Here is a 24,910-nt window from a genome sequence, read left to right as displayed (position 1 = left end):
ATAGATAGATAGATAGATAGATAGATAGATAGATAGATAGATAGATAGATAGATAGATAGATAGATAGATAGATAGATAGATAGATAGAGAGAGAGAGAGATATTTTAAAGCCAGAAAAACACATTACATAAGGTAATTTGCATGTTATTGGGAGAAATAAATATTTATAAATGATAGAGAAACCTTGTTGTCAAGCACAGTGGAAAGACTTGTTTTGTAGTCGTTCACCAGGTTCACCGGAGTGATGTTGGCCCCTCATTTACAGAAAGTCTCTATATCCTTTAGGTTTTTTTGTCTGCTATTTGGAAGCTCAAGGCTTTGCTCCCTGCACAGATTTTCCATAGAACTGAGGTCTGGAGATTGGCTTGGCCACTCCATGACCTATCTGAGTTTCTTCTGTAGCCACTTATTTGTTGCATTTCTTGTTTCAACACTAAGAAATGCAACAAATAAGTGGCTACAAGAAACAAGAAATGTTTCAGCATTTCTCTTCCTCCAAACATGGCGTACCGCGTGAATGGTCTCCTTTACTGCTGTATGAGTGAGTTTTCACTCACCTTGTGCTTATACGACACTCTGTATTTAAAAATAATTGCTAATGATCTCTGGCTCTCTTTCCAATCACGACAGGTGGCTGCACTTCCCTGAGCTTGGTTTCGCCAGAGGTTTCCTCTTAAAAGGGAGTTTTTCCTTCCCCCTATTGCCAAGTGTAAGTGGACTGGTCCTTAAATAGCACTTTTCTGCTCCACCTGTGCATTAAAATCGTAGCATAGAAAAAAAAGTGCTTGTATGACTGGGTGAATGAGGCAAGTTGAATAAATAAATAATTTTATTTACTTATTTATTCATTTATTTATTCAACTTGCCTCATTCACCCAGTCATACAAGCACTTTTTTTCTAAGCTTTTTCTACTGAAGTGCTTTCTATCTAACATTCACATTCATACTCCAATGGATGCATCGGAGAGTACCTTGGGGTGAGTATCTTGACCAAGGATATTTGGCATGCAGACTGGAGCAGCCAGGGATCAAGCCACTAGCTTTCCTATTAGTAGATGGCGTGCCTCCTGAGCTACAGCCACTCCATGCATCATGCTTGCTCATCTAATTGTTGGGTTTTCACTGTACTATTGTCAGGTCTTCACCTTGCAATATAAACTTGCAATATAAATATAAACTAAGCTGTAGTGCCTCTTCACCTCACTGTGCAATACCTTTTGTGCAATACTTTTGTAAATAGTCAACAGTGCAATAGACTCAATACTTGAAATGTGCAATTCACTTGTATTTTTATTTTTATTCCTATTTATTCTATTTATCCCCTTCGTATATTTTATTTATATTGTCTCTGTATTTATATATATGTGTGTGTAATATTCTGTAACTCTGTAACTTCTGTCGGTGCTGTGCTTTTTTGGAAATCGAATTTCCCAGAGGAACCCACCCGAGGGATTAATAAAGTTCTATCTATCTATCTATCTATCTATCTATCTATCTATCTATCTATCTATCTATCTATCTATCTATCTATCTATCTATCTATCTATCTATCTATCTATCTATCTATCTATCTATCTATCTATCTATCTATCTATCTATCTATCTATCTATCTATCTATCTATCTATCTATCTATCTATCTATCTATAAACATCTTTGAAGTGACTGTTGTAGTGATTTGGTGCTATATAAATAAAACTGAAGTGAATTGAACTGCAGTCATTCGTTCGCTTCCATCACAGGTATCCTGGTATTTTACAAGTTGACTCTATAAATTACATCCCACATCTGGACTAACTTTGCCTATTCTGCCTGGGTAAGACAGCCACTTTTGTGACATTATGATTATCTAAACTGGGTATGTTGCTTCTGAAATTAGCAAAATTTTGAAGTTAAATTTAATAATAATAATTTAAATTATTCTAATTATGTTAAATAATAAATGTTAATTCCAACCACTACAAATCTGAAAGACACAACGAAAGGTTTTTCAGACGCTGTCTTTGCTAACAATTCAAACTCATCTATCTCTGCCTGCTCGTTGCCTCAAGCAACAACCACTGATCATCTAACAGATTTTGTAAGAGTAGCTGGATTGAGACATAAAGCTTGGTGAGGTGCTGCCTCTCTGACTGATGGTCAGGAATTTTCACTCCCTTCACATGAAGTCAGAGCTGAATCTGGGCAGGATGATCTTCACCCAGCAGCAGTACAGTAGTTGCAGCGCATTATCTTGCATGTCACTGCTTGCAAAGTGCAACCACATGTTGAAAAGTTCTTCAAGCTGAGTATTTGTGTGTGCTTTTTATTTCTATCATTTGGATGCTGAGACTTGTGTGAACTGGTTTGTGGAAAGCAATATATATCGGACATTAGCCGATTAGACTAGTAAAGCAACTCTGTGTTTGGTTCCATTTATTAATTTTTTTTTTTGCCATAAAATTATACCCAGAAACAATTGTTATTTAGAGTTTGGGATGAAAATAAGTTAGAACAAAGTAAAGAAATCTGTAATTTAACAGAATTTTTTTTTAATAAAAGAAAAGTGTAAATGTACATAGATTTATGTGTTAGTTACGTCTGCAGCACAAGCATTTTATTACATGTTGTACCCTGTATGATTGTGTATGTGACAAATGAAGGTTGTTTGTTTGAACCTGTATAGAAACGACCTTGGGAGAGGTGCAATTTATTGCGGTGGAAACAAGACAGTGAAGGTGAGACAAAATTCATGACAAGGTTTTCCAAATGTCTGCTTTTGCTACTGGTTCAGTGAATTTTGGTCACAGAGTGACCAAACCTGCAGTTTTGGAATCTGTGAGATGTCGGCTTTAAGCACCCGACGGCATGTCCGTATGTTCCTTCAGATGACGGAAGCATCGATGCTTTGTGTTTACATCTTTTTACAGAATCTGTTTACCTACTCTTTATTCGTTTGCTGTTTTAGCTTTTTGTAGGTTGTTGAAATGGTTTTGTGAGCTTTTAGCTGAGATGTTGATGTTTCTGTGGATACCACACATCTCTATATTTAAATAAAAGATTTGGTGGGACATCCTGTTAAACCAGGTATTTTCCCTCCGACCCCGGTACCGAGGGCATTGGGATTCAACGGGTTAACTGTTTACTGTTGAGTTTTGTTATGCAGGGGCCACAATTGAAAACAGGAAGGCTGTGCAGAGGGTAATTAATGGTCCCCAAAAAATCACTGGCTGCCCTCTGTCACACATGGAGGCTATCGCTAGAGCCTCCTGTCTCAGAAAAACCAGGGCCATCACAGGTGACCCTGCCCACTACCTGTTTGACCCGTTGCCCTCTGGTTGGCACCTCAGGTCAGTCAGGTCCCACACCTCCAGACTCTTAAACAGCTTCTTTCCCCAGGCCATTCACACTGTTAACAAGCACTATCCCCCCACATCCCACCCCTGCACTCACCTCCCCAATCTGAGCCATAGTCTAAGTAACCCTTTTCACTCAGGCCACTCACACTTATATATACATATGTATTCCTCTTGATTGTATATATTTCTCCTGTTTGTTATTTATACCTGCTGTACACTTGCTCTGTTCGAAACATCCGTCCCCCTTCAGTCTTTCACACAATGGCGAGATCCCAGTTTGTCTACATGTGATGACGTCCCACCACTGCCTACCTGATGTCTAAGCTGACCGACAGAAAAAACAAAACATGGGGGAGAAAATAGAAGAAAATATAATAAAAGGATCAAACACAAATAGAGAAGCATGCTGTATCACAAACTTTATCTGTAAGGAAACCCAAAGGGAAAGAAAACACGCAGCACCTGGAACACAAAAGTCTAAAATTGCATAGACACATAAATCAGCAGTTTTCTTGTGGTGTGTGTGTGTGTGTGTGTGTGTGTGTGTGTGTGTGTGTGTGTGTGTGTGTGTGTGTGTGTGTGTGTGAGAGAGAGAGAGAGAGAGAGAGTGTATGTGGCTTCACAGAATATAAATAATAATGAGCATGGGAAGCTGAGGCAGACAAAACTAGATGCAGGCCATCCGCAGCATCTAATAGTAGAGAAGACCTGCATCCATCCCAGGAAGAGGAGGAGGGCAGCCCCAGATGAAGGCAAACGTCCCTGCCTGAGACCGGCATCTCTCTGTCTCTAATGCAGACACACAGACACTCCACAATGGCAACCACAGCTCTCCAGCACCCAAGAAGCTGCCAGACACTCTTAGTCCCAGACACAACTCTCATCCACCTGTAAGGCACACAGCCGACCACCCCCACTAAGTAATGGAACTGATCAGTGGGGACCAGTGAGAAACCAGCTCATCCAGTTGTTTTTTTGAGTATTTTTGTTTCCATTTCTAATCCGTGTACGCTCCTAAAGTGTACAGCTTGGATGAGGTTGGGATACAGCAACCAAACCACATGAATAGGTCTTCACATGTTCTTTGCCAGATCCTCTGAACAAGCACACTGGCGCGTATAGCATGCATATAGTTCTCAGCAGAGTTGTCTTTGCAATAGGTGCATGTGTTTCAGTGTGTAACATCCTTTGTCCTCTATAGTGTTTTCTTTTTGCGTTCTTCAAATGAAAAACATTTCTGTCTGGATAACATTTTCCTTTTTTTTTTTTATCTCTTTCATGCTGTGATCAAAAATGTAGTTTTTACCTTTTCTTACAAATATCTGGATTGTTCCAAATGGGTGTTAGTTTACATGGATAAGTAAAAGCTGAATCATTTTTGAAGTTCATTCTGGTCCTGATATAATGGTGTCAGAATACGCGGTGCACCATGCTGCTGACTTGCTCTCTAAATCCCCCAGATGCCAGTCGAATTGGGCATCTGTTGGATATATTAATTTTTTACTCAAATATCTGTACTTTCTACTGCTTACATTTTCAAGACAGGCTTGTTAGTTTTGGTTTAATAATGAGTAAAAGAATGAGAGATGACTCAGAGATGGAGAAGGATGTATGAGAGGGCAGGAGAGGAAGAAATGTTAGAAATCAATCTAAAGGTAAAGACTGCACTGTTGCCTCACAGCAAGAAGGTCATGTGTGTTTGAATAAACAGATATTTATGGTTTGTTTTGTGCATACATACAGTATGCATGTATGAGTTGGGAGTGTTTGTGTTTATATAAAGAATGTGAGGATATAACAATATACTGTGTGTGTGTGTGAGAGAGAGAGAGAACAGGTATAATCAGGATCAGTGTCTGCTGTTGTTCAAGGTGAAGAAGAGGAGGGTTCTCTTCTTCTGACAGTTGCAGTGCCAGCACAGTAGACAGGTAAAGGCCATTACTGTTTGTGTGTACCGTATTAGACATAGTCAGACGTGCCCTGTTTCTAAAACCGTTAACCTCATCCTAACTGTGAGAGGCCTTTGCCACTATCCCAACAAAATCGAGGTGCAAAGACGTTTTTTTCTTCTGTACTTTGAAACTCGCCATATTGGACAGCAAAGGCTCCGCTTGTTTTTCTGAAGAGGGACTGCAGTGATGATTAGCTCAGAGGAAGTCCTGGATTAAAATGCTTGAACACTGCATGACACAGTTAACTATTAACATATACAGATGATATTAATAAATACATGAAGACAGGATATTAGCAAAACAGCTAAACTTAACACATTTAACCAGGTGATTTCTCATTGATCCTAATCTGAAAGTGCTGGTGGAGCATGCACCTATCCAACTGTTGTCTGTTGGCAAGCCGTGTTTCGGCCCAGAATCAGGTTGTTAACGGTTATTTAGCAATGTCAGAAAAATCCTGTAAATTTTCAAAAATAATACTGGCAACACTTTACTGGAAAATTCACCATACTGCAATTTATTTCACAGTGTTTTGTTGTTGCACCTGCCCCTTTGCCCCAAGTGCCCTTTTCTTGACACAAATTTTTATTTATTTTTTTGTAATGTGTGTGTGTGTGTGTGTGTGTGTGTGTGTGTGTGTGTGTGTGTGTGTGTGTGTGTGTGTGTGTGTGTGGAGTCCTGTCTGTGCCCCTCAACAGTAATATTTAACTATTAATCACAGTTTTGTTAAATATAAGGATCTGGCTTGCAGCAGTCACATGATGACCATTAACCAATGTTCGCCCCTGATGGCAGAGGGCGCTGGTTACGAGCCGGGAATGAGCTTGCAAAGAGCATTTGCCGCCTGAGCGGTGCAGACTGATGCAACAAAAACCAGTAAGCAGGTTTACAGCGTACACTGTAGTCTATAGCACACACGAGTATTAGCTTATTATGTATATGTTGGTCAGTTGTCTTGTGACGACTGACAAATTGAAACAAACATTACTGGTCCTTTTATGAACTGGTGTGCTGGTCATTAGCTGCTAGCTAACTGGGGAAGGGTTTCAGGGGTCTGTAGCTCTGTTCACCGTTTTAGGGAACATGCTTAGTTTAAAGTAAGTTACAGGGCTAATATGCATATCCACATAATTATGGATTATTATAACTATGAAAAAACACTGTATTTGAAAAATACATTAAGAGACAGTTTATATTAGATTTGTATTTCAAATATGACAAAATGTTGATTTTACAGCAGCAAAATTATATTATCTCCACAATTTAAACATTTAATAAACTTTCTGCCTGCACGGAGTGGATAGTCAAGCAAATTGAATCATGATAAATACATTATTTTACATTTATTGCTTTATTTTTTTATTCTCATTACTTTATTATTATAGCACTAGGAATAAATATTAAAGGAAGGATTCTGGAGCAGCTCCAAGGAGCAAACTTGTGGCCATAGTATACACAGTATTCTGAAGAAGGTATAACATGTCACTGTGTGTGCATGTGTGTGCATGTTTTATGTTTATAGATTTTTAAATTATTACTCATGATACAACATTGTCCAGACTTGCCCTGTAAGGAAATGAGGAGGAAACCGTGACAGAAGGCGCTGTGTGAGGATCCCTCAGCAGCTGGATTACAAAGAGCTCAGGTCACAATAACAGCTGTACCAGTTGTTGCATTGCAGAGGTGTTCAAGTATGAAAATAATAATAAACACAACTGCAATGTTTTTGTTCTATAACAGTTTTCTATCATTACTTTATTATGGATTAGGTGCAAGAGTTGTTACGTGTGGATAATTAAATAACAGTTTAATGCAACAGGAAGTTGTGCCTTGTTCTCAGATGGACACCAAGTGGAGAGTGATAGATGAGATGGAAGAGATTCAAAGAGTGAGTCACAGGCAGAGCCTGGTTTATTTTTTATATCTGTTTCCTTATGGTTCCAAGCTCTGTCACCAGTCTTTGCATTTTATTATTATCTCATAACACATGTTTAATCAGCTCCCATCTCTCCTGTGGACTCCTTAATGTCTCCAGTCTGAGATCAGCACAGCCCTGCCCTCCAGCACCACCAGCAGCAGCAGCAACATTGCACCCATCAGGTAAAACATCGGCTACATTTGCTTCGCATTGTCCCCACATGAATAATATAGTATGATGTGATTCCATATTAGATTCTTGATGAATGTGGGTTGTTGTTATTCAGCCTGGTTCTATGAGCCCATTTTTAACTTTGAGCCCTGCACCTGTAAACATGGCTATCAGCACTGTTTAACAAGACTGACTTAAAATTCTAAGATAAGTGAAAATAAAAGGCAACAACGTCTCTGCATTTCTGTTTTTTCACTAGCGCTACGTTTTTTAGCATTTCCAATTGTTTCTGTAACTGAAAGTAACTGGGATGATAATTGGGGTGGCTGCAGCTCAGGAGGTAAGGGCAGGTCAGCTACTAATTGGAAAGCTGGTGGTTCAAACACTAGCTGCTTCAGTCTGTATGCCAAATATCTTTGGTCAAGATAACACCCCCGAGTTGCTCTCCAGTACAACAATCGAAGTATGAATAAGTGTGAATATTATAGACAAAGCTGTCATGCAGAGAAAGCATTGAAAAACAGCTTGAATGGGTGGGAGATCATTTAGTATACAAGACCATCACCATATGAGATGCTTACAGCCAAAAAGACCACTACTACACTTCTTCACTCAAATTCCCTCCATCAAATACACAGGTACACCTTCAGACACATGCAATGCATTTCTCACACGCATGCACATGTTCAGCAGGGACCACACACAATCCTGGTGTTAAAAATGTTAGCTACGGTCTGCACTGAGCTTAATTCCCAAAATTCCTCTCAGTTGTAACTTGAACTCCTGGGATGAATGCAGCCACTGTCTTTACATATCTCTCTCTGTCTGAGTCTGTACTTATAGACACATTATGACACCTCAGAACTTCAGGACTTGCCAAACTATTGATCGTTACCCAACCTCCATATGCTACTATTAATATTCAACAATTCTTCATCCCAGTTTATCACACTTCGGTTAGCCCCACCGAAACTTCCTTACATCGCAGCTTAGCTAATGTGGGGGCCTTAAGTTATGGACTTACATGCCAACCCAATCCAGGCCCTGCCAGATGACATTGGTGGTTCTGTCACTTGGTGTTCACTCTCTCTGCGTTAGAGTATCACTTCCTGCTACTGTTCCAACACACAGTGGTGTTTTTGTGTAGCAGTTTAATTAAAAACTTATAGATAACTTCTTATTTCATAGTGTAATCTTCACATGCTTCATCTGAAGCACAATCTCTGCATGTTCTCTCGCTAATTTATGGTCACAGTTTTCACTTACTGTGTCTTTAGGGTTTCACTAGCTTAACTTAGCTCGTAGCCAACTCGCTAGCAGCATGGCCTCTTCACCTGTCCCTCCTGCACTTTCCTGCTCATTGTGTCAGATGCAGTTGCTCCTCAGCCTCCCTTAGCAGTAATGATACTTGTAACAAATGTAGCCTATTTGCGGCTCTGGAGTCCTGGGCTCCAGGACCTCATCCACACTCACCCTCAGCACAGGTGCCCCCCAGGGATGTGTGCTCAGCCCCCTGCTGTACACCCTGTTCACCCACCACTGTACAGCAACACACAGCTGCAACACCATCATCAAATTTGCAGATGACACCACCATTATCGGCTGCATTTCTGATGGAGATGAGATGACATACAGGGCAGAGGTGAGAGCCCTGACATCATGGTGCCGCAACAACAGCCTGCTGCTTAACGTCAGCAAAACCAGCAAATCCTCGTGGATTACAGGAGACTGCAGAGAGGAGGCCACACCCCCATCCACATCAAAGGGGCAGAGGTGGAGAGAGTCATCTGCTTCAGATTCCTGGACATCAACATCAGTGAGGATCTGAGCAACAGTGTGAAGAGTAGCGGGCTCTTCAACCGACAGGCTCCCCACCACGAAGGTCATGGAAAGACATTGTACACTGTGTAAAGCAAACACACATCACCCGACAGTAAGTGGAGATCAAGCAACCAGTGATTTCACATCTGTACAGCTTTTTTATATATAAGCTGTGGGGCATAACCAGGCAAGTCGGAGTGTGTTGAAGAAGTGTCCACACGCCCTGGCAAACAGGGATCATTCCTCATAAATAGGGAATATGTAACAGAAGGTATTTTTTCTCCTTAAACAGCAGCCAGGATCCAGGATTGTTAACAGGTGAGTTAATTATCACAGGTATGCTAGACTGAAAGGCAGGAAGCAGAGGGAGACCCACCCCTGCCACAGAAGATGTGGGTAATCCGCACACATATCCACACCTCCACACACAGACAGAGGAAGGAGAGGAGAGAAAGATGGATACGATAAGCCTGCACAGGAAGACTGACCACGATGTCTCAGCCCGGTTTTGCTTTCAAATCTGACTTTTTAGCAACAAAATGTTGTGTTCTGGACATAATGACAGAAGTAAGAGAAAATCATTAATGAAATTATAAATGAGATTGATGCAACTGGCCAAAAAATTGTAAAATGGAATAATTCTCCATGGGTTCTTTCACTATAAGTAACCGTTTTGATTATGTGTGCTACACGTCTAGTCGCGTGACCCTTTCCTTAGTATAACAATATTTATTAGTGCAGTGTTCAAGAACTTGTTTTGTGGCCAGTGCTCAGGGTCATTATAAAAATTGAGTTGACTTTTTAATGTTGTAAATCAGTTAAACTGAGAAATAGGCTACATTTGTTACAAGTATCTGCCCCAGGGCAGCTGTGGCTACAACTGTAGCTGCCTCCACCAGTGTGTGAATGTGAGAGTGAATGAATAGTGGAATTGTAAAGCGCTTTGAGGGGTCCCAAAAAGCGCTATATAAATGCAATCCATTATTATTATTATTATTAAATATTGAGTGCATTTCTACTTATTTATGAATATGCACAATTATAGTAAACAAGTCACCTATCTTCCTTAAATTATGTTTAATTATTAAATTGTATATTCTTCCATATTGTTGCATCAGAGTATGCATCATATAATATTTATGTATACTCTCAATTTTGGTTCCAGGACAGGACTGAGAATTGAAAATTGCAGTGAGATTAAAATCTAGAACAAATAAAATTTCATTGCTAATTGCTGTATTGTGATACATTGTTGTTATTATTTAGTCGATCTTCCAGTAAATAAAATATGCTATTCATGTGTAAATCACATAATTGTTTTTTCAGGATACATTGTTGATGTCAGATTTAGGCTTTCTCTGAGAACCTGCATTTGATATTATTTTTTAATGATTCATCTAATTATCTTTGCAAATTATGACATGCAGATGTATTTTTGACTTTCTGTTGCACAATAACTGATGCAAAAATAGGCTTGAAGACTTGCCAAAAAGTTTGTAAATATGAATTTTTATGGTTCAATTTCTAATCTGTCTAGTGTGTTTATTGACTGAGAGCCAATACCAAAAGTCTTCTGAAATGATAAAGAACACATTAACATTGTATTTTATTACTATTGTTATTTATTATTAATATTAGTAGTAGTATTAATATTAGTGTTATTATTTTTGATGTTGTGTCCTTGGGCAAGACACTTCACCCGTTGCCTACTGGTGGTGGTCAGAGGGCCCGGTGGTGCCAGTGTCCGGCAGCCTCGCCTCTGTCAGTGCGCCCCAGGGTGGCTGTGGCTACAATGTAGCTGCCATCACCAGTGTGTGAATGGGTGGATGACTGGATATGTAAAGCGCTTTGGGGTCCTTAGGGATGAGTGAAGCGCTATATAAATACCGACCATTTACCATTTTGTTTTTTAGTTTTTTTAGTTTGTGTACATCTGTGTTATGTCATTAAAAAACAGCATTAATAAATTCCTGGGGTAAAATCTTCCAAAGTGTAATGTAGTCCTTGTTTGCTCAGACACATACGCAGTAAGCACTGCTGCCATTTTGTTTGGCAATTGTTGATAACAGCGATTGGAAACAGAGGATTCGGGGAAATGTCAGCGTTGTCATTTTTACTACTTCTTTAACCTTTTACAGCGGATGTTCAGAAGATGCCGAGGACTTTTACCGCTCTGCTCAGAAAACGAAATGCTGGTGTGTTTTGGTATTCTGTTCTGTTACTGTGTGAGAGCTGAGAGTGTCTTGTGGATTACATGGCTGAATTTCCAGTCTTGTGTAATTAAAGATTACAGAAATGACCAGACAAATGCATGCGCTTATGCTTCCTGACCCTCACTGTTATGTGGCCACAATATGTTTTTTAATAATATAGACTGTCATGAAAAACAATGTCAAGTGATAGATGGTGCACTGGGGGAAGAATATTATGCATATAATCAATTGTAATTTAAAGGCAACACTGTCAGTGAACTGATATGTGTGTTAAGACATTTGTTCACAAACTGAAGCATTTAGCAACCACTGCACAAACTACTGAAATAATACTTTTGAGACTTTCTTTGGTTTGAACCTCATTTGCCTGCTGGCTTAACTCAATTGGCATCACTGCAGCATGGGGTGGGGATATGAAGAGATCCAAGTTCAGACCCTTGAATGGCAGTTATATTTGAGGAGCTGCAGAAGGAAACCATGTAAATACACTGTTTGTATGCTATATTTGGGAACAAACAGACCCTGGGAGGAGGTGGGCCGGCTAGCTTTGATGGCTGGCTGGTAGCTTAAAAGTTTTAAGCTTTTAGGGCCCGAGCACTAAAAGTGTGAAGGCCCTATTACAAGTGATCTGTTTAATATCATCTTCAATCTCCTTTTTGAAGGCCTTAGCATGCTCAAACACTAATGAAGTATTGAATTTTGCACATGCATCGGGTCCAGTGAATACTTTTTGAACTCCTCAGGATGTTAATGGATCATTTATCAGATTCATATTTTGACGTGGGCAACATTAAACTGCTGAGCTTTTGAGTTTTCGTTGAAGAGTTTGTTTGTGGGGGAATTTTGATCATTTGCTGTGAAATTTTAATTGGCTGACATATTTTGTCCAGTCTGAACCAAAGGTCTCACATGTCATCAGGCTCCGCCCCCAAATACATATTAACTGCAATATTGTACAGTGTTCACAGCGCCACCTAGTGGGAACAGGAAATGTAATGTTTTACACTTTGGGGGTACAGTTTCAAGGCAGCTGACCTCAGCAACCTCAAATTTCGAGTTGGTCTTACACTACAAGGAAAACTGAGTTTTCATCTAAGCGTGTAACCTTGGCAACATTGCGAATTTTTATGTTTTGCCATGAGGCACGAAATTGCTATAACTCTACGACACCTTGTCCAGTTTCTCCCAAACTTTAAAGGCATGACGAGAGTCAGACTCTGAACAGCTTATGTTCATTGTAAGCAAAAGCTACAGCGCCACCTAGTTGTAAGGAAATGTGATGTTTTATACTTCGATGTACTGCTCCTCCCAGGTTGACCCCATACACCTCAAAAGCTGTCTGAATAAACATCAGAAATTGATGATGCTTCAGTGGGAAAATGTGAGCTTTCATTTAACGGCGCACCCATGTAGAATAGCGATTCACCATCATCAGGAAGTAGTTTTCACAGAGCTTGGAAAGCTTGAAAAGTCGTCAAACCTGGCAGACTCTCAAATGTGATGAAGGCTTTCCTGTTTTCTAGCCCTTTTCATTGAATATTGCAAAATGGCTCCACAATGCCACCTATGAAATTTTAAAGGAGTCCCTGCACTTTTTCATCTATGCGTTTGAAACTTGGCATCCTAATGTCAGATATCAAGATATACAATAAAAGTCTCATCCTCAACCCAACAGGAAGTCTGCCATTTTGAATTTAATGTGTAATTTTGGCCACATTTTCTGCTAATTTCAGGCCTCATACCTTAACAAACACTGAGGGATTTCATGAGCTCAACACGATCTTCACTTAATGGATCCTAAAGAGTTTTCATGAAAACTAAATGGCATAGCAACACTCCGAGTTTTGATCAATCACCGTGAAGCACGAAACTGTTGTAACTCAAAGACACAATACTCAGTCTCTACCAAACTTCACAGGTGTGATGAGAGTCCAGCCCTAACACACACACAAAGAAACACAGCACAATCATACAAAAGACACAAGTGAAGTTGTGCTGATAATTCAGTTACACGATGACAACATGTTTAAACGTCTTTCTTTTGGTTTTGTTGTCTTTGCTCTTTGGTTAGTGTTAGGCATCAACACCATGTTTAGAGAAAGATGATGAGCTGGTTAACAAACATGCCACTGTAACAAACCACCATTTCTGGTTAAGTCTAAGGCCTGTCACGGATCTGTGGGAAATAAATATGTGGATTTCAGTTCTACTGGATTCAAATTCTTACTGCCAAAGTACAGTTTGTGTCCATGTATGCAACAAAGACACCTTTTCATTCCAGCTTCATTAATTTCCAGACGGCCAGAATACACCAGAGTACACAGAGGAATTGTGTGAAATATAAGAAAAGCATCTTTCGTCATATCTCATTGTTTATCAGTTTGTTTCTAATAACTTTATATCGTTGTTTTCTGTTCCTTTTACCAAATCATTTACTGAGTTGCTTTTTGCCATAGGCCGTTTAAAATAACACTGCACAGTGACCGGGGGGGGGGGGGGCACACACAGCTTTCTTCTTGTACTCTGTGTTTTGCCATTTTAAGAAAGTGTGTTTAGGTGTTTGGTTGTTTTTTTAAACACAATGTGCAAAATTAACTGTAACCTTCCTAAAATAATAATCATAACATAAATAAATTTAGATATTGTTGTGTTGGTTTACAGATTATCTGTTCTAGTCCTTCTTTGTTGAATATATCGGCTTATTGCTGGTAAATGTTCTATCTTATCACAGAATATAACCCAACGTTTCACTCGCCCCTGTCTGTGTGAAACAATCTCGAGTATCAGAGGTGAGCAGTCAACATGTGACATTTAATGACTGAGTAATCCTTATCGAACAAATTCTTCCTGGCAGATGGGCACACACATGCACACATACATCTAACATCCAACAGTTAATCCATGTATGAGTTATGGATCTTAGCACGCACACACACACACACACACACACACACACACACACACGCAGAGTGTTCAGTAACAGTGTGGGAGGCCTGTACAACTCAATGCCACTTTTGTTACTCACCCATGATAAAACAACCGTGGCCATTTGTGCCACAACTGTTTTGCTGGCTCTCACAGTTCACTTGTTGACAGACTGTAGACAGAGAGAGACATGCAGAGTTCAAGTCTGCACACCACTGTGTATGTTTGTGTTGAGACACATACATAAAGCCTTTGCATGTGTGTTGGTATAACCGTGTGGGGGATTTTTCCCCAAATTTTAATGTGAAGATTTTGAATTTCAGCACAAAAAATGTTGGCCATGAATTGCATTCCTGTAAATTCAAATAAATTAGACACCATGGTAATCCACGTGTGTTCAAATTTAATGTATCACTTGTTAACACCTTTTCTTTTCTTCAGTCACTTCCTCAAGAAAGTTTTTTGTTTACTAAGAAGGTTTTAAATTTGATCATTTTATGACTTGAAATGTAATTAAGTTCTTTAATTACCACGGGATCATAGCAGGTGTTTACATCAATCTGCTGATTTGGAATTTTCCATTTTTTTGAAGTTTTGGGTTTGCTGTGTGCACTTTTTGTTCTAAGAAATGAGGACTTTCAATTTTTTTTGCTGCTCACAGAGCAGATTATCAAAGATTCCTACTGTTCTATTCAAGAAAAGTTATTATTATTATTATTATTATTATTATTATTATTATTATTATTATTATTATTATTATTATTATTATTAACAACAACAATAATGATGATGATGATGATGATGATAGTAACAACAACAGTACTAATAATATACATTCATAAAGTTCTATATCAGCAGGGAGTCTTTCTTTATTACCTTCATTTGCATGTAAATGAAAGCTGTTCCTGTAGCCGCAGGACCAGCTGTTTGGTTGCACTCTTCAGTCACTGCATCTTTACCAGTCTCCCTCACACACACACACACACACACACACACACACACACACACACACACACACACACACACATAGGTAGATATTCCAAAGGCCTGTATAAGAATCATAACAAATCCCCTCCTCTTCCTCTGAGGCTGGCAGCAGCAACAGCAGAAGAGTGGAAGAAAACAGGTACAGGCAGAGGGCCATACAACTTGTCACAACATCTACGTTTGATTTTGACAAATTGATCTCAGCCTGCTGTTACCCTCTGCTTTCTTTCTTTTTTTTCTTTTATAAGGAGTAAGGAGTGCTTTCATTGGACAGGCTCTGCAAGAGGCAACCATAGGTTAACTATGAAGCTCCAGATGACAGATGACCTCCAGGCTACAGGAAATAACTGGTTTCCTCTCCAAGATACTCATTCTGTTTAATTTAGTCCAAACTAATTACACAGTGGACTTCTATCAGTAGCTGATAACGCAGATCTAAGGTGTTTATGTTTATATATTTCTCTAAGGTCTAACAAAGCCCCCTTTCCTCCAAACAAAAAGGGATTATGGTTCATTTTACTTGTCAGATTAACCGGAGGTCATTTATCTGTTCTACTTAGCTGATAGAATGAAGAACACATTTCTTTGGATGAAAACAATAGCTGGATGGAGAGTGAAGAAAGAGATTATGCCGGCCGAAGGTTACATTTATTTATTTTAAACAAACACACTTTTTATCTTGTGAAAGAAATCATCTGGAGCGATAGTCTGTAAACGTAGCTTGTATAAAAACGAGAAAACTTTACAGTTTCTTTATTTCGTGATTTTTAAATATACTCCAAAAATAATACAAGAAAGAATTTATCTAAAAACAAACCAAACCAAAGATTATTCGAGTGTTTTTGGTTTTACATGGATTGTATTTAGTAAAACCCGATCAGGCTGCTCAAATGATAAAGAAACGCACCAACTAATTAAATGTAGGGAATATGAATTGAAATATTCATTTTCTTTTATAATTTTTAACCATTTGCATGAAAAAAAAAATCAGATACGCCCTCCCTCTCTCACCTGCTTGATTTGTGCCTTTCTGTGTTATTTTAGTGTTGCTTGTAGGCCGTGCCTTGACCTGTCGATTTGCTGGTTGTCTCTCGGAGACACACACACAGGCGGACTCACACTGCGTTTACCTTCAGCACCTTGGTATTTTTGTTTAAGGCTGTGCAGAGAGCCGGCTGATGAAATGGGTGATCACAGAAAGACGGAGAGGCAATTTCATGCTCTGTAACGCTTTGAACGGCGTGATAGCGATGCGTCTTGCAGTGTAAATTCACCTCCTTTCCAAAGACCTATGAATATGGATTCAGTTGTCCCCACTCACTTGAACCAATGAGCTGCGACGTCCCCTTACCCCCAGCTTCTCCGCAGACAGCCTCACCTCCATTTTATTTTATTAATTGAATATTCAGTTACACACACACACACACACACACACACACACACACACACACACACACACACACACACACACACTCACAACTGGGTCAGTTCCAATATAAAAGTGTTTATTTGAAATTGTACATAATGTATTTCAAGATGTATTTCAAATAGTGCGATGCTGTTTGCCGAGTGTCTCAGGCCGCTTTGCACCAGAGGAAATGACGCACAGAAGCGCTGTAGTAATCCTTGGGTCCGTTTAAGAGACATTAAGCTCAGAAAACACAATTACACAATTTCGACTAAGAAACCGCTGCAGGTGCACACACACACGGAAATGCAGTACAGCTCACACGTTCATTTGATTTGATTTTAAATTTCTTTGTTCGTTTGTTTATTTCTTTTTATTGATCGGCCGATTAGATAAAAGAAGTGGCACAAAAACAGAGAGTGTGGCAAAGCTGCAGATGTTGTGTTTGTGTGAAGGCGTTGTTGTTTCAGTTTTAGCGTGTATGTCTGAAAGTGAAAAGGACCACAACACGTTTTATGTGCTGCTGTACCAATAAAATATTAACAAAATATTAACGATGGGCTTTTATCGAGGCTTTCTCTCAGCAATTACAATTTTAAGTTATTATTTATAATACTGTTTTTATATTTTCCGTGTGGTTTCTCAAAGGGCATCATACAGAATCCTCTATTTAGATCAGATCCCACATGTGTTTTCACTGTAACAGATTGCATGAGACGTTCCTAACAAATTCAAAGGGATTTCTTGTGTCTTTTGAAATGACAGAACCACGTTGTTCACATTTGGTACTCAAACTGTGTGTTGAACCTTATTCAAACTGACCGCAGGATTAGTAAAGTACTCGTATGGCTGTTGGAAGTGGTCAGCAGCGCGTTCCAGAACGAAAGCAACTACCATTAGTAAAGTAAAAATGCCCCAGAACATCAGCTGGTGTGCGCCTGTTATGGCTGTGAGGAGGAATGGATGGGTGAGGGTACACTTCAGTCTAACATCAAGGGTGCTGCTGCTTATTAACGTTTCTGAAAGTGTCTATTTCTCAATAAAATCTTTGGTTTGGCGGTGGCAGGTCAGTCTGCTCGAATCTTCTGCTCTAGAGTCACTTCTGAAGAGGAGGAGACGAGGAAGAGGACACTAGCTCGGTCCCCCATCCTCCACGTTAAATTAGATATTATTATTTACAATGTACAGCGTGAGTGTAAGCAGGAAGTCGTGTTCATCAGTCGCTGTCCTCCTTGTCCTCCTGGATGGTGGTGGTGGAATGGTTGTAAAGTCCCTGCGCCATCAGCTGAAGGGCCAGCCCGTTCTTGAAGCCACTGGCCTTTTTGATCTTGGCCCTTTTGTTCTGAAACCATATTTTGATCTGGGACTCGTTGAGGTTGAGCTCCTGGGCCAGAGACTGGCGCCGCTGCTCCGTGATGTAGCGATTCACTTGGAACTCTGTCTTCAGTCTCTGCAGCTGCTCGGCCGTGAAGGCCGTGCGTGGCCGTTTGTCCTCTTTGCCGCTTTTTGACTTTTTCAGTTTCCGTGTCCTTGGGCCTGCAGTAGGGGCGAAAGAAGAGAGCGGAAACATAAATATGCAGCGTGCGCAAAACAACAGCGCGCTAACAAAGCGCGTAATCCAGCCTGCAAGCTATGGATACATGACAGATACTACTACTACTAATAATAGTTATTATTATTATTATTATTATTTCTTTATTTAATTTACAGAATAACGTTATGCGGCACGTGTCTGTGTGGTGGTGTCTTCAGAGTATCAGCGCGTTTACACACTCCTGATTACTGCCTACACGGATGACTACAGCAGCCTGAGCCCCTGTCTGACATCATTGCGAACACACGTACGTTTAGGTGTTTTCACACAATAATCTGTCATCTAAATATTCGACAATAAGATTTCCTTTTTTTTTAAATGTTTTAGAATATTCAGCCGCCCAGATCATGGTGTGCATAGAACAGCACGCGTTTACTGCTTTTTCTCTTTTTCTTTTTAAACGACAAAAACAAATAATGCCAGTTGGAACAGAAAGCTTCAGTTCACACTGAACAAAGTTAAATTCATTAACAAGATGCCGCACAAAGACTATGGTTTGAACAATCCTCTGGTGTAGTGACTGGTGTACGATTGACTTTTTAAAATATTAATAAATGTCTTTACTTGTTTGGCTTTGAAATACTGAAGTCCACGTCACAAATAATATGGCTCACACACACACACACACACACACACACACACACACACACACACACACACACACACACACACACACACACACACACACACACACACACAAATATATATTAATGAACGTGCACGTGTCTTCTAGCTATTTACATCTGCATAGTTTCTTTAGCAAAAATTTAAGCACGCGCTTAATAAATTCAAAATGTCCTCTGTAAAGACGAACAGGCTCGCGAGGCTGTAAGACTTTATTTACCTTCAGTTCCTTTGTGTTTTATTCCACCTTACTGATGGCAGCTCACACACCGGGTCACAGGAGCTATTACACGCCATCACCGGTTTTTGTGGAAAGACAATATCTCCTGGAATCAGCCAAAGTGTCAAATATGTTCCGTTGTCAGCTACACAATTCTAATCCTCCAGGATCAACGCTGAGCGACTGCTTATGGAAATCTAACAAGACTAAATACCGTTTATGACTAAAACGGGGAGAAGTTTTTACAGGCCGCACGAGCACTGGTTGTGCTTTTTGATGCGCGTGAATTTAAATTAAAATAGCTTTTAGGATTATTTATTTAATCATTTTTTTATTTGCAAGTGAAACTTTAAACAAACAGAAATTCACAGAAAACCTCCACGTCAAACACACCAAAGTGTTACAGATGTGTAGTGAACAATTTTATATTTTCATCCCAAAATATATAAATTTAAAATATATATTATTTTTGAACCGAAATAAATAAATACATGAACCAGCATTTTAAACTGTTTTCTGTCTTTATCGAGTTTTTTTTATTATTGTGGTGCTGCGTCGAGCGACATGAAATCCTGAGACGATTTAAAAATAAATCAAAGCGGCAATACAAAGATTATCATAACATATATCCAGTATTGTATTGCTAACCAATAAACGATTTGGTTTGATATTAGACTTGAGTCGAGTCAGTGCAGCTTCATTTTTTGAGAACATTTAAACGAAGGTCTGAAAATGTTCTAAAACTTTATTTCGTGCTTTACTTTATTAGAAAAAATGTTCTTCGTTTGTTGCATGGAAACTGTTGAATATTAACGTTTAAAAAAAGTCTTGATGAATAAAATGTTAAGTGAGTTTAGGGTGGAAATAATCCTCAGTTATGCACGGTCACAGTTGCATTTCTTCACGAATCTACTGCCTTACCAGATGAGGGCCTGTCCGAGTATCGGGTGCAGTAAACCCAGGCAGGCCAGAGCAGTGGCTGCGTCTCCGGTGTGGGCGCCGCGGTGCCGTTCAGCACCACCAGCGAAGACGAGGTATTTTCCCCGGTCCCAGTGCCAGTTCTCCCCTCTGCTTTTACGCCATGGCCGTTACCGGTAGAGGGAGCGGCTGCGGCTCCTCCGCCGCTAACGTTGCTTTTTTTGGGACTTGCCAAAGAAGCGGAGGAGGCAGAGGACGAACTACTGTCAGTACTGCAGTTGGAGTCCTGGCACGGCGTCCCTGGAAGACTCGGCCTGCTGATCGCCGGGTGGACGCGCTCCCGACCGGATGTCTGCGCCCTCTCCCGCAGGCCAAGGCCGTGCTCCTTCTTGCAGCCAAAGTCCGGTCTCAAAATGTTGTCAATGAAAAAGTTGGTGGTTCTGTGGGCCTGTTGGGCGACCTGTAGAGGCAATATAGGCGGGGAGGGCAGGCTGGGAGACGGGGAAACGCTCTCCCCCTCGCTGTTATCCGAGCTGTTAAGATCCCGCTGCTCCTCCATCGGTGCTTCTCTGAAGAACCTGGTTTCTGTTCTCTTAATCCACTTCCACTGCGTGAGTTTATTTTGTATCCAAATTATGACTACTAACTAAAACATAGTTATTTTCTCACCGGAATGGTGCTGGTTGTTGTCATTATTCGGAAACTGTGGGCATCCTCCCTGCGCAAAGGCGCTCCAGAGGGTCATGGTCGTTGATTTACTATAAGACTGACTGTGGTCGCTGTTGCACACTACTCCCACACACCCAGAGCTTTTCACCGCTGTGTGACACTCTTCACAAAGTCCACACACACACACACACACACACACACACACACACACACACACACACACACACACACACACACACACACACACACACACACACAACTAGAGGCGCATGAAACGTATCGGGCCAATCACCGACCGGGACACTTTGGAACAGAGTGTGACGACGTCCAATAATGTCATGAGTCTCTGAGCCAAGTGGAGAGCTGTGGCGCAGGGAGCAGGCTTCACAGAGAAACCAAACAAGAGATTATCGCTGCTCCTCGCCTTCAGTCTCGTTACGGTGTACTGTTACATCTATACAGCTGATGAACGGAAAAATACTGGCTGTTTACTGCTGGTTTTTGTATGAAATTCAACTGCGCACGTCTACTTTACTTTGAACTGTACAGACACAGGCGGGCCTCAGACCCAGTTAAACCGTGAGCCATGACTGCACACAAAAATGCTTTTAATTGGGCCGTAGCGTAAATAGATAGGATGACATTTGGGGGTTTGCTTCCCCACTTACAAGCATGTTTTATCCAAACCAAAGCGCACGCCTTCTACATCTTCATATGCGCCCGTTCGCTCTGAATGGTGGTATCTAACTGCGCACAGCTGCAGGTTAGATACCACCACCTATCAAAACACACGCACATACCTGCTGTTTCCCCTTCTTTCTGGCCATTGTTAGCGCGTGTTGTTTTCGCTGAAATAGCGCGCTCTTATCTCTTTCTGAGAGAGAGGAGCTGCCGAGGGATAATTTATAGGTTTTAATTATTTTTTATTCCGCCTGATGGGCCGGACGTTCATCACCTGGCTGCAAGAGAAAAGCCTTTCAAAGTCTCCGTCAACGTCGCCTTGCCAAACACTTCATCAAAGTGTGAGCAAAGTGGGCCGATAGAATACCAGAAATGCGCATAATAGACAGGCACGCCGCCTGCCAAGATGTTAATAGAAAAGCTGCTGTGCAGCGGAATACTGAGAGGTTGTGTGAAGGGACAACTTAATTGGTATAATTCATATTAAATGAAGCCTGATTATATGTCTTATACGAAGTAATAATAATACTAATAATAACAATAATGATATGTAATGTTTTACATTCTAAGATGCCCTAATTGGCTTTAGTCTTCCTGCAGCAATTCTCCAATAGGCTGTGGTTTTATCAACAGAAAAACACTGATAGTGTGATTACAAACCAGACCCTGTGTCTCCTTTAACTTGACTACTTATTGCCTTTTCTTCGTTCCTTTAGTAGGATAAGGCGTAAACTTCATAGCAGTCGTGTCATTAAATATACCGATAATAACTAATACAGCGCTTCACTCGGCTCTATGTCGTCGACTACAAAATGTTTATGAATCATTTTGCAATTCATAATCGTTATAATAATTTGGTTGTTATAACAAGCCTTATTATAACAAGCTATGATGAGTCGTATTTTTATATATTGATTATTGAAAATGTTTTGCATTGAACATTCACAGTTACATTACTGCTGCGATCATTTGCTTTATCTCTGGCTTTCATCTCCGTCAGTCAGTAAGCGTTATGATTTAGAGCTGCTTGTTTTCCTCACAGACCTGTGATTCCTAATAATTCCCTTATCCTCTAGTTTAAGGTTTAGTAATATGATTGTGACACTGCAGAAAGAGACAGGCTCAGAAAACGCAATAACGCAAGAACCCTCGGAGTTGAACGGACATGAAAACGAATGAATCTATATGAACACAAAAAGAACAGACGCATGTTTAGATTTTATTCGTTGACGTATCTATGACATAATCTTCTAACTGTAACAAAAATACAGTTTGGCTAAAAAGAAAGAAAAAAATCCGAACTTCTGTGTTTTCATTTTTGAGTTCTATTTTTTTTTAAATCGACTAAAAAAGAAATGCGTTTAATTTGATAAACTGGTAATAATGATATCTGTGCTGCACCTGATTAAACATATACTTGTACATGATTTTAGCTTCACAATAATCTGCTTAGAGCTGCTATTTAAACTCAAAATCAAAAGAAACATTAAAACTACAAAAAGCGAAAACCCGTTTTTATATAATCCGCTAAGGAAGTATCACGGATCACCCACCGGTGTCTCTGAACCTGTACAGCGGGACAGTGGAGCAGGCGGTCAGACCTCAGGACATTAAAAAAGTACGATGTTCGGCTGTTATTATTGTTCTTATTATTATTGTTATTAACAACCACAACACCAATATTAATAATAATAAAATCACGTGTATAGGAAACCTCAGGGAGCTGTCTTTTTAAAATTATAATTTACCTTTAATTTCATGGCAAACGATCTAAAAACATTGTAGCAGTTAGAAACAAAGGAGAATGACATTTTTATTGAAATTTGTTGGGGGAAACATTTAGCAGTAATGCCAAGAGGAATTCTTAATTTACAGCGTCACACACACACACACACACACACACACACACACACACACACACACACACACACACACACACACACACACACTTTCACTGTTTTTTTTTTTTTTAATTATTGTGATTTTAATGTTACTACTGAAATAAGTCTCTATCTTTAAAGCAGAAACATTTCAGCAGTCCACGGAAAAAAATTATGTCAGGGCGACACCTAGTGGTCGGTGATGGGTACAGCAGGTCTCTCGAACCACTGCCGTTTCTTTTTAATAGCTATTTTGTCCCGTTTCTCGGTGTTTACATCTCCTGACATCTTATACTAAATTCTAGTTCAGGGGTGTTAGCTGGTAGGAAAACTGTGGGCAGTTATAGACAGTTGGTCTACCTGCTAATAGTCTGCTGTCAGATAGGGTCGTTTCAACAATATGTGGTGTCTGTGGGCTGTGGATGCTCATGCTGTTACTGGTCCATCAGCCAGCTCCAGGTAAACGTGAAAACAAAAAAGTGTTTAAGTGAAACCCAGTGTTAAAAACAAGGAAAATATCCACTGCAGCCACTGTCTGTACTTGATGTTTTAAAATCTTTATGTCTCTTTATTGTAGTGCGTACACTGGGATGGCTGTAGCTCAGGCAGTATGCCATCTAACAACTGGAAGGTTAATGGTTTGATCTCCTCCTGTTTACATGACAAATAATCACAGGGCAAGAGGAGACTGTGTGTGTGTGTGTGTGTGTGTGTGTGTGTGTGTGTGTGTGTGTGTGTGTGTGTGTGTGTACACACTACCAGTGAAAAGTTTGGATGCACATTTTCATTTAATGGGGTTTTTATTTTATTTTTATGACTATTTACATTGTAGATTCTCACTGAATGATTACGTATGACATTACGTGGTAAAGTAAAAAGTGTAAAATAACTCAAAACACGTTTTAGATTTTTTAAAATAGCCACCATTTGCTTACCTATTTGCACATACTTAGCATTCTCTCGATGAGCTTCATGAGGTAGAAATCGCAAAGGAGTTCTCAGAGATGCTGAGCACTTGTCTGACCTTTTGCCTTCACTCTGTGGTCCATCTCATCCCAAACTGTGGAGGCCAGGCCATTTGGCGCAGCACTCCATCACTCTCCTTCTTGGTTAAATAGCCCTGACACAGCCTGGAGGTGAACCTCAGGTGACCCCAAGCACATGTGTTTGGGGTCAATGTCCTGTTGAAAAATAAATAATGGTTCAACTAAAAACCATATGGGATGACATGTTGCTGGAGGACGCTGTGGTAGCAATGCTGGTTCAGTGTGCCTTCAATTTTGGACAAATATTCAAATGTGTCTGCGTCACACAGAACAGGTGGGACCAAAGATCTCAAATGTGGACTCATCAGACCAAAGCACCGATTTCCACTGGTCTAATGTCCATCCCTTATCTGGACTCTGATCTGAGCTGCTGTTAAAATGTGACTTCTGAGGCTGGTGACTCAGATGTATTTATCCTCAGCAGCAGAGGGACTCCTGGTCTTCCTTTCCTGGGGCATCCTCATGTCAGACAGTTTCATTGTGGTCTTGATGGGTTTTGCGACTGCACTTGGGGACACATTCAAAGTTTTAGCAGTTTTCCGACT

The 24,910-nt window shown here is 40.1% G+C and overlaps 1 protein-coding gene across 1 annotated transcript; it reads right to left on the bottom strand.

Annotated features, from left to right (window-relative positions):
- Positions 1 to 17,043: 17,043 nt before the first annotated feature.
- On the bottom strand, positions 17,044 to 20,891 carry en1a (engrailed homeobox 1a). Its single transcript, XM_004571954.3, has 2 exons — positions 20,093 to 20,891; positions 17,044 to 18,269 (listed from the first exon to the last, which is right to left on the bottom strand). Exons 1-2 carry the CDS (start codon positions 20,646 to 20,648, stop codon positions 17,950 to 17,952), a joined length of 876 nt encoding a protein of 291 aa, XP_004572011.1. The 5' UTR covers positions 20,649 to 20,891; the 3' UTR covers positions 17,044 to 17,949.
- Between the last annotated feature and the right edge of the window lie 4,019 nt (positions 20,892 to 24,910).

This window comes from Maylandia zebra, linkage group LG16 (genome assembly GCF_041146795.1).
Source record: "Maylandia zebra isolate NMK-2024a linkage group LG16, Mzebra_GT3a, whole genome shotgun sequence".
Classification (NCBI taxonomy): Eukaryota; Metazoa; Chordata; class Actinopteri; order Cichliformes; family Cichlidae; genus Maylandia; species Maylandia zebra.
This window is presented reverse-complemented; position numbering and strand designations above follow the sequence as displayed.

Bases quoted from the DNA above. Each gene is read 5' to 3' on its own strand.
- en1a (XM_004571954.3), bottom strand. From the start codon at position 20,648: ATGGAGGAGCAGCGGGATCTTAACAGCTCGGATAACAGCGAGGGGGAG. The intron at 18,270-20,092 runs GTAAGGCAGTAG...CCCCTACTGCAG, and splicing joins CTCGGACAGGCCCTCATCTG to GCCCAAGGACACGGAAACTG.